Source organism: Athene cunicularia (genome assembly GCF_003259725.1).
Source record: "Athene cunicularia isolate RWA chromosome 18 unlocalized genomic scaffold, athCun1 chr18_part1, whole genome shotgun sequence".
NCBI classification, from domain to species: domain Eukaryota; kingdom Metazoa; phylum Chordata; class Aves; order Strigiformes; family Strigidae; genus Athene; species Athene cunicularia.
In genome coordinates this window covers 5,585,554-5,594,978 of record NW_020799123.1, presented here as the reverse complement: position 1 = coordinate 5,594,978, position 9,425 = coordinate 5,585,554, and the positions used below count along the sequence as shown (strand labels likewise).

The window sequence follows — 9,425 nt, the reverse complement described above, 5'->3', positions numbered from 1 at the left end:
AAATAGAAGGTTGGTAGGATTCTGAAAATTTTTATAACTTCTATAGAAGGGGGACATTGCTCCTGTAGAGTCAAGGTGTTTTGCACCTCTTTCTGGCCTTTGCTTTTTGGGAGCCTTTTTCTCTCAGAGTACGGTTTTAAGATTTTTCCCCACTGGTGTACGTCTCTGCCTACTCTGTTGCATAGAGCAGCAGTGTGTTTAATCTTCTCAGCAGCAGTCGTATTCTTCAGGGGTACGTTTTACCTCTACTCTGGTCTACATAGGCCTCCTGGTTTGTAGGCCAATTAAGGTGAGAGTGTGTATATATATGTATATATATATATGTATATCTATATAAATTCCCCCTTTATCTACTTCCCACCAAGTTTTAGAGTTTTCCAATTGCCTTCTCTGTTGTTAATCTAATTTTAAGGCCCAGTTAGTTAGTCACCATTCTAGTCAGTAATCTTGATGACGACTGGATCGGAAGTTCACCTCAAATGTATTATGAATCCACCAGCCTTCTTTACATATATTGTATTCTATACACACGAAAAGGAAACAGCTACGGGTTTCGACTGACAAAATATTAACATCTCACTTACTGAGTCCTTTTGTGGTGTCTTGTACCTTGCTTTTCACAATGTTCGCATTAGGTCTTTCGAAGGGTGACTCGTAGATCTCCGGGAGAGCTGGTCACCTGCCAGGATGAATCTCGTATAGGTCCTGTCACACGACTGGCATGCGTCCACCCCTTCTCAGCAGTTCGAATAGCAGCTTCTGTAGTGATAAGAACAACATAGGGTCCTTCCCAGCGGGGGGTTAAGGAAGATTCTTTCCATGATTTAATCAATACTTTATCTCCTGGTTGAATTCGATGCATTGTCATGTCCAAAGGAGGGCTCTGTACCACCATCCCTCGGGCTTGCAGCTGTTTTCTCCTTGCCATTAGTTGTATTAGGTAGAATATTATTCTTGCATCTTTAATTTGAGGGTGATCAGGGGGCATTTCCAAATCATAGGGCATTCCATATAACATTTCAAAGGGAGAGATCCCTACATCAGTTCAGGGCTGGGTTCTAATATTTAATAGAGCCAAGGGGAGACATTTTACCCAAGACATTTTTGTTTCTAATATTAATTTGGTAAGTTGTTTCTTTATTTCTCCATTCATGCGTTCAACCCTTCCTGAACTTTGAGGGTGCCACGGGGTGTGATACTGCCACCGTGTACCCAGGGCAGCCAAAGTTTCTTTAGCCACCTTGGATACAAAGTGTGGGCCTCTGTCTGAATCTATTACTTCTATTCTTCCATACCGAGGTATAATTTCTTCAAGTAGTATTTTTGTTACCGTATGAGCTGTGGCTCGTGCCGTGGGAAAGGCCTCTACAAAATGGGTCAGGTGATCTACTATTACTAATAGATATCTGTATTTTCCTACTTTTGGTAATTCAGTAAAGTCTATTTGTATTCTCGCAAAAAGGTCTTTGAGCCAAATTCCTTCCTCCATGCACTTGTTTTCTTATCTGGTGTTTATTTACCTTTTGACAAATGAGGCATTCTCCCACCACTCCTTTGGCTATGTCATATATCCCAATATACATATATTTAGTTGCAAATTGATCTACTAACGCTTGGGTTCCCCAGTGAGTCTTTTGGTGAAATTGTCGTATTATTTCCGTAGCTACAGGTTTTGGGAGGACCTCTCGGCCATCCGGAAGTTCCCGCTTCCCGTTTGGTTTTTGCTCAATTTCCAATTTGTTTCAGTTTTCCTTCTTCATGTATAGTAAAGCTTAGGACCTGAAAGGTTTCCCCATGGAAGAAACACCACCCAATACCTGGCCTTTCGCATACGCATTCTATGCCATCTGCTCCAAAATCTTTCCAACAATCGTAGCAGGGGAGGAATTCATCTCCACAATTAACGCACTGTTTTCTAGCTTCTGTGGGGTCGTCTAAATGTAATGTTAACAAAGCGGCCCTTTTTGCCTCCTGATCAGCAAGGTTATTTCCTCTGATGAGAGGACTTAGCCCCCTCTGGTGTCCTTTTAGATGTACTACTGCTATTTCGGCTGCCCCCGTACAGCTTGTAAGGTTTGTACTGTCAAATCCTGATGTACCAGACTTTTTCCCTGGGAATTAATTAAACCTCTCTCCTCCCAGATTTTTCCAAAGGTATGTACCACCCCAAAAGCATATCTAGAATCTGTATATATTGTTCCTACTTTTCCTTTCAGTAATTGTAAAGCCTTTAATAGAGCATATAATTCACATGCCTGTGCTGACCAGCTCAAGGGTCCTGACTCTAGTACTTCGAAGGTTTTTCCGTTGATTATGGCATATCCTGATTTTCTTTTTCCCTCCACCACCCGAGAAGACCCATCTACACATAATTTTTCTCCCTTTTCCAACTCTTCTTCTTCCAAATCTGGCCTTATTTTAGTTTGCTCTTCTATATTATTAAGACAATTGTGAAAAAGATTTTCATTAGGTTCTCCATATAAAAAATGGGCTGGATTTTGTAATGATGTGGTTTCAAGAGTTAGGTGGGGGGATGTAATGAGAATTGCTTCATATTTGACCAATCTTGCATCGGTTATCCATTTGTCTGCCTTTCGTTGTAACACACCTCTGACAGGATCTAGCAATTTTGACATATATGCTACTGGTTTCTTTTTCCCTGCCCATTCTTGAGCCAGTACTCCAAATGCAGTTTCTTCCTCTATGTTAACAAACAGGAAGAATGGTCTTTTTAAATCAGGCAAACTCAAAACAGGAGCATTCACTAAATCAGTTTTTAATTCCTCTAACCGTTCATCGTCCTCCTGGGTCCATTTTAATAATCCATCTTTAGTTATTTTGTTGTATAAGAACTTTATTTTTCCAATGTACCCCTCGATCCACTGTCTGCAATACCCAAATAATCCTAATAATTGTCGGACCTGTCTTTCAGTTTTCTGGCGTGGAAGGGAAAGTATTCCCTTAACTCTTTCTGGATCCAGCTTCTTAGTTCCTTGGCTTAATCGATGCCCTAAGTATTTAACTTCTTTTTCTACAAATTGTAACTTAGATCTAGACACTTTTAGTCCCTTCAAGCTTAGAAAATTTAGTAGCCTGATGCTTTCTTTTCGCACCATGTCTTCATCTTCCCCTGCGATTAGAAGATCATCTACATACTGGACCAGGGTGAGAGTGTCTCCTACCTGGTAATCTTGTAAGATCTGTTCTAGTGCTTGTCCAAATTTGGGGATTCGGTGAACCCCTGAGGGAGGACTGTCCACCGGAGCTGGGTTTTCCTGTGAGTATCCGGGTCTTCCCACTCAAAGGCGAAATAATTCCTACATTCCCTTTTAAGGGGGCATGCCCAGAAAGCATCCTTCAAATCTATTGCACTGTACCACCGGTCATTCGGGCCTAATTGACTTAAAAGTGTGTGTGGGTTAGCTACTACAGGGAATCTAGTTGTAGTTCTTTTGTTGATTTCCCTTAGGTCGTGGACTAATCTATAACTCCCATCTGCCTTTTTTACAGGCAATATGGGGGTGTTAAAAGGAGACATGCAGGGCTCCAGTAATCCCTGCTTTATCAATCTCTGAATTTCTGGTTTTAATCCTTGCCTTCCCTCCTGAGATATATGATATTGTTTAATTTTTACTGATATCTCAGGATTCTGGAAGGTCACCATAAAAGGCTCGATACCCAATTTTTCTACAGTGTCAGGGGTGTACCATATTTCAGGGTTTATTTTGGTTTCATCTTCAACCCGTAAGGGGTATAGTTTAATTCTGAGGTTATGTTGGGTTGCTTCCAAACTAATTCCTAATTCGATCATTAAATCTCTTCCCAACAAGTTATAGTCCGCCTCAGGTACAAGCAATAAGGATCCCATCCCTATCTTGGAATCTGTTTCAAGGAGCACATCTTTGATTACGGGTACTCCAAACAGTTCCCCTTTTGCCCCAACCACTTGTACTTTTTCTGATGAGATCTCACACCCCTGGGGCAGTGACTGAACGGTAGATCTTTCTGCTCCTGAGTCCACAAAAAATTCTGTCTCTTGTTGTTGGGGACCCACTTTTAATTTTATCAAGGGCTCAGTTTTTTCTTTAGTCCCCAGTAAAAAGAGCCCCTGACACCAGTAAGAAGAGCCCCTGACACCCCTAGTCCTCTTTAAACATTCTCTCATCCATCATTCTCTTTTTACAGCTGTTCTTTGTGTGGCCTCTACCTCCGCAATAAAAACAGTTAATGGCCCTCCTTTCTCTCCCCCCTTCCGATTCTTTCGATCCCTTTCTCTGACCTCCTTGTTTTCTTCCACCCCCATCCACTCTCTGTCCCTCTCTTATCGCAGTTACCATCATTTTAACATGTCGTTTCTGGGTTTCATTCTCCCTCCGAACACAAACCTTCTGTGCTTCCCTGAGTAATTCGTCCAACCCCCGATCCTGCCAATCCTCCATCTTTTCCAATTTCTTTCTAATATCTATCCAGGCTTTTGCCACAAACTGTGTTTCTAACAATGCCTGTCCCACTGGTGTATTTGGATCTATTGCCGAGTAGAGATGAAGGTTTTTTCTCAGCCTTTCTAACCACTCAGTAGGGGTTTCATCCTTTTTCTGGTGTTCGCTAAAGGCTTTGTTTATGTTTTGTCCCCTAGGGACTGATTCTCTTATGCCTTGGGCTACAATTGTCCTTAGGTCTTGCATGTGGCCTCTATCGATCTCATTCTGATTATTCCAGTTAGGTCTATTCAGAGGCCATTTTCCATCTGCTGCCGGACCCTGTTGATGCTGTTGGTCCCAAATCCTCATTCCTGCCCTCCTAACCATCTCTCTCTCCTCAGCAGTGAACAATATTGCTGTTATGGCTTGCATTTCATCCCAAGTGTAAATATTTAGTCCCAAGAACTGATCTACTCTTTCTGCCACACCCAGAGGGTCCTCCAGCAGATTTCCCATCTCCTTTTTAAATTCTCTGACATCCCCTGAGTTAAGGGGAACTGCCACGTATCCTACACCTAGCTGGGGTCTCCCCATAGCCACCTCCCTTAAGGGGTATAAACTGGTATTTCCACCCCCCCCTTCTAATCTGACCCCGAGTTATTCTCCTTTGCTCCCTTGGAGAATCTTGTGGGGAATCCAAATCTCCTGAGTCTTCTGGTGTGGTCGGGGGTGGTGAAGGTGCTGAGGGCGGAGGGGGAGGAACGTAAGGAGGGAGTGAGGTATAGATTTCATCCTCAGTACGTTTCTTCTTTTTTTTTGACTTCCCCTCTACCCTCTTTAAGAGGGTATAATTTTACTCGAGTATCTGATGTCATCCATACGTGTGCATACTCGCTTTCTTCCAAATTAAAAGGTTCCTTTGAATTAACATAAATATTCAAAGCTTGGCAGACCCACTCTTCAAAAGACCTGAAAACAGGCCAATAAAGATGGTCTCCTCTAATCTGTTTGCCTCCCCCAACTTCCATACAATAATAAATCATTTTTACTTTGTCCTTACCCCGCCTAGAGGGGTAATTTTCCCAATTTGTTAATATCAATCCTAAAGGGCTATCCGGTGGTGTCTGAGGGTACCTCGCCTGGGTTCCCACACCACCCCCATGGGATCAGAAGGCTTGCTCTTCTTCTGTCCCATCTTGTGGAGCGTCTGCACACACTCACACACTCTACTTGCCCTTTTCGTGGCCCAGTCCCTCGCGGGATATGGGACCCGCACTACCGAGGGGTCCGCACTCGCTTCGCCCTACTGGGCGTCTCACACACCACGCTCCAGGCAACCCAACCCCAACCGAACGGAAAACCGGCCTATACTCACACAACCCTGTGCGTCTTCGTCCGGGACTTCGTGCACAAAGATTATGGGGTTAACCTGTGTTCTTTTGCTTGTTGCCGAATTTTAGGGTTCGTCGGTCGGGGCTCCGGCAGACCAGTCTGCAGGCGGGGGCCACTGGAATTCAGCGGGGCGCCTCCCCAGTATGAGACTCTGCCGGGAAACCGTGATCCGAGTCACGGCACCAATTTGTCCTTTGAAAGGACTCCGTTTCGGGATGTAAGGTGTGTGCCTTGGTGGAGCAGAGACTCCCCGGCACACCCAGCGCTCTTTTGCTCACTTTCGCTTGCTAATAAATTTTACTGACCACTGAAACAAATCTGAAGGTGGTGATTTCATTTCAAATTATGATTAATCCATAACAACCACCTTCAAATTTGTTTTAGTGTCCTTTTAGAGTTTTAGTGTCCTTTTAGAGTCCTTTTAAAGTGCAGGCTTCATGAATATTCATGAGGGTGGGGTTCTCCCTGAGGGGTTTGCAAGTCGTCAACAACTTTTCCTTCGCGGGGTTTTTGTTGCCAGGGAAGGTTCGCCGGCTTTCCACCGTGGGGAGGAGGGGACGGCTCAGCACGGGTGTGCAGGTATCCATGGGCCAGACAGGGCTGGACATAACACCGTTTGGCCTGAGGACGGCGGCCATTTTAACTCCCTTTTAACAACTGATTTTAACCATAAAAAACTATACACGTAATGCTTTATCTCCTTTTAAACCTTAGGTTACATGTAAAGTGCAAAAACATTTAGAACCATAACACTGTCTGACCACAACAAAGTTCCGTTACAATGCAATCTGATGTTAACACAATTCCTTTTTATATTTAATTTGCTGAATAATGTATTTAACCATAACTTGAGATTTGAATAACAAATATCATATAGGTTTTATTACACCCCCAACATGGCCCAACCTCAGAAGAAAAAAGGAAAAAAAATGCCCCAGCTGGGTCTACTCGCCTGCTCCAGCAGCGCAGGCAGCACCCAAAAAGGGACATGGGGCTGGGTGCTCGTGGTGGGGGTGGGGGTGTTTATAGGGCACAGCGGGGTCCCAGCAGCAGCAAATGGGACAGTGGGTGGGAGAGGGGCTGAGCTGGGGGACACACAGACACACACACATGCACGCAGCAAAGGGCTCAGCCCCAGCTGGGCCAAATCCTGCAAATGCGTTGTTAAGCCCATCAATGCCTGACCCCCCCGTCCTGGGGTGCAGGATGGTCCTTTGCTGGCTCTGCTCTAGTGCCCACCAGTTTGCTCTGAGTGCTCCCAGTCATCCCGCTGGAGGTGGCACGGAGGGAATCCCAGATCCTGATGGAACCACCTGGGCACCCAAAGCAGGTATTTAGCACCTAGTTTTCCCCTGAAAAACCAAACCCACCAGGGGAAACATCCCCGGCTGGAGCTCAGGTGCCTGGAGCCTGCAGTGAGGTGGGCAGGGATGGGGTCTGCCATTGTTGGGGGGAGCTTTGGGTGCTTCCTCGCCTGAATTTAGGGAGAGGTAGGGGAGCAGTTTTTCCACAGAGCAGCCCCCAGCACACACCATGGCGGGGTGAGGGGATGCTCCCCAGGTGCCTGGGTCCCCCCAGGCTGACTCTGGGGTTCCCCTCAGGGTTTCCCACCCTCCCACTCACCCGAGCGGTGCCACCCGCTTGGTGTCTGTCCCCCCCCCCTCCATGTCACTGCGTGTGTGCCCGGGGGAGTTGGGGCTGTCCCCGGCACTTTACACTTTGTGCTGTGACACCCCCAGGTCCCCCCACCATGTTGCTTCCAGGGACTGCAGTTTCCCTGCCCGGTACCTCTCCATCTGTGACATGACTTATGCCAGGTCTCAGCATGCCATGGGCCTTTCTCCCATCTGATGGTGAGGGGTGGCAGAAAGGGGCTGGGGAAAAGTAGCCCCAAGCAATAGGGGTGGCATGAGAGAAAGGAGGGGATGTGTGTCCCCATGGCTGGTGGGGTTATGGTGCTTCACTCCGGAGGTGGGAATCATCAGCTGCCCCGAGCCCGGCAGCAGTGGGGTCAGTGCCTTCCTCTTTCCATCAATGGCAGCAGTGGAAGGGGACAAGGGGGTGACAATCCATGAGCAGATAAGGAATCCTGCTCAGTGATGCTCATCCCGCAGGATAAGCAATAGCAAACCAGCGGGCTTGGGGTGGGATTGGCTTTTGGCGTGAAGCCATGTCCTGCTGCCACCCTTCCCACTGCGGTCCCCATCTCCAACCACAGTCCCTACATCTCCCACCACCTTCAGCAGCAATGGAGCGTAATCCTCCTCCTGCTTTAGTGTGGGCTCCCCCAGACCCTTTTGGGGTCCACGAGCTCCGTGCCAGGGGCCATCAGAGCCAAAAAGGGGGTCATGGAGGCCAGGGGATGTCAGGGGGAGTGTGGCAGCACGGGGCTGGCACAGACGCCGGGATGGGGGTTGGACAGGGGCTGGTTTCAGCTCCTCTGGCCTCCTGTGGCTGCAGGACAAGGGATGCTGCGACCCCTCCTTATGCATGATGGGAAGATCCCGGCCCAGGGCCACCCCACTCAGGCCACGCAGGTGCTTGGCTGCCCATCGCCCTTTATTGATGCTGGCCAGAGATGCTTCCTCGCCTGCTTGGTGGACGATGTGGTGGGGGTTCAGTCGGGGCCCCCCAGTCCTGCCTGGCTTCCGGGGTGCTGGATCTGTCCAAGGGCTGGAGGAGCTCCCATTCCTGGGCGGAGTGGCCGTGGGATGAGGCTGGGCTGGTCTCTGGTGAGGTGGAGGTGCCTGGGGGTGAGGGGTAGGGGTTAGCCCCCCTGCAGCCCCTGGGGCAGGCACCACCCGTGCACACCTGCCCGGCCAGAGACACCCAGAAACAGGGTCGTGGTCCCCACCCTGGAGCTAACAGGCTGTTGTCCCAGAGCGGCCAGGACCACCCTGCCACATCCCCCATCTTGCTCTAGCTCCAACATGGGGATCAGGTGACCCATCTCCCTGTCCTCCCCCCCTCCATCCTCCTTCCACCCCACCCGAATCCCCCATCCCACCCTGCTTTCCCCCACCCACTGGGACACAGCAGGGTGTCCTCTCCCCTCACCCCGGTGCCCTGGCAGGGCTGTACCTGGCTGGCTAAGTGAGGACCCAGCACTCTGGGCCCGGGAGAGCAGGCGGCCGGTGTCCCTGGTGTCCCACTGCCTCGGGGACAGCTTGGGCTTGGCCCTGGGGACGTTTGGCAGGAGGGAGCAGAAGGAGCTGGGCTGAGGGGAGCCAGGGGGAACATGTGTGGAGAGAAAACTGGGCACCCTGCCCACTCCACTGCCCCCTTCACTCCTGCCGGATCGTCTCCTGAAGCATGGCCCAGCCGTTCCCTCCTTGCCCACGAGCACAGGCAGCTGCTCGCCCCGCTGGCCCCTGTAGATGTGGCCATCCTGGCCCAACAGCTCTATCTCGTCGTGCTGGGAAGGAGAGAGGGGGCTGGCTGAAACAGCACCCAAATCAGCGTCCCCAGGCAAACGCCCCCCAGCTCTCCCTGAGGAAAATGAATCACAGAACATACCCCGCCCCCCGCCCCCCTCCCCGATGCTCAGCATCACCCTCCCAGCCTCACTCGCCCCGCTGTATCCCTACCTTCGCCATCCTTACCTTGATGGGC

At 49.0% G+C, this 9,425-nt stretch overlaps 1 protein-coding gene and 2 long non-coding RNA genes across 3 annotated transcripts; all 3 read right to left on the bottom strand.

The window, feature by feature from the left end:
- Nucleotides 1-386: 386 nt before the first annotated feature.
- LOC113486683 lies at nt 387-5,996 on the bottom strand. The gene is made up of 2 exons (XR_003399626.1): nt 5,797-5,996; nt 387-759 (listed from the first exon to the last, which is right to left on the bottom strand). It is a non-coding gene; the product is annotated as an uncharacterized LOC113486683 (long non-coding RNA).
- LOC113486684 lies at nt 1,894-5,556 on the bottom strand. The gene is made up of 2 exons (XR_003399627.1): nt 5,303-5,556; nt 1,894-2,255 (listed from the first exon to the last, which is right to left on the bottom strand). It is a non-coding gene; the product is annotated as an uncharacterized LOC113486684 (long non-coding RNA).
- Nucleotides 5,997-7,205: 1,209 nt separating the features above from the next.
- LOC113486928 (translation initiation factor IF-2-like) lies at nt 7,206-9,327 on the bottom strand. The gene is made up of 3 exons (XM_026861275.1): nt 9,141-9,327; nt 8,895-8,992; nt 7,206-8,560 (listed from the first exon to the last, which is right to left on the bottom strand). The coding sequence occupies exons 1-3, from the start codon at nt 9,325-9,327 to the stop codon at nt 7,907-7,909; spliced, it is 939 nt and encodes a 312-aa protein (XP_026717076.1). The 3' UTR covers nt 7,206-7,906.
- Nucleotides 9,328-9,425: the final 98 nt, after the last annotated feature.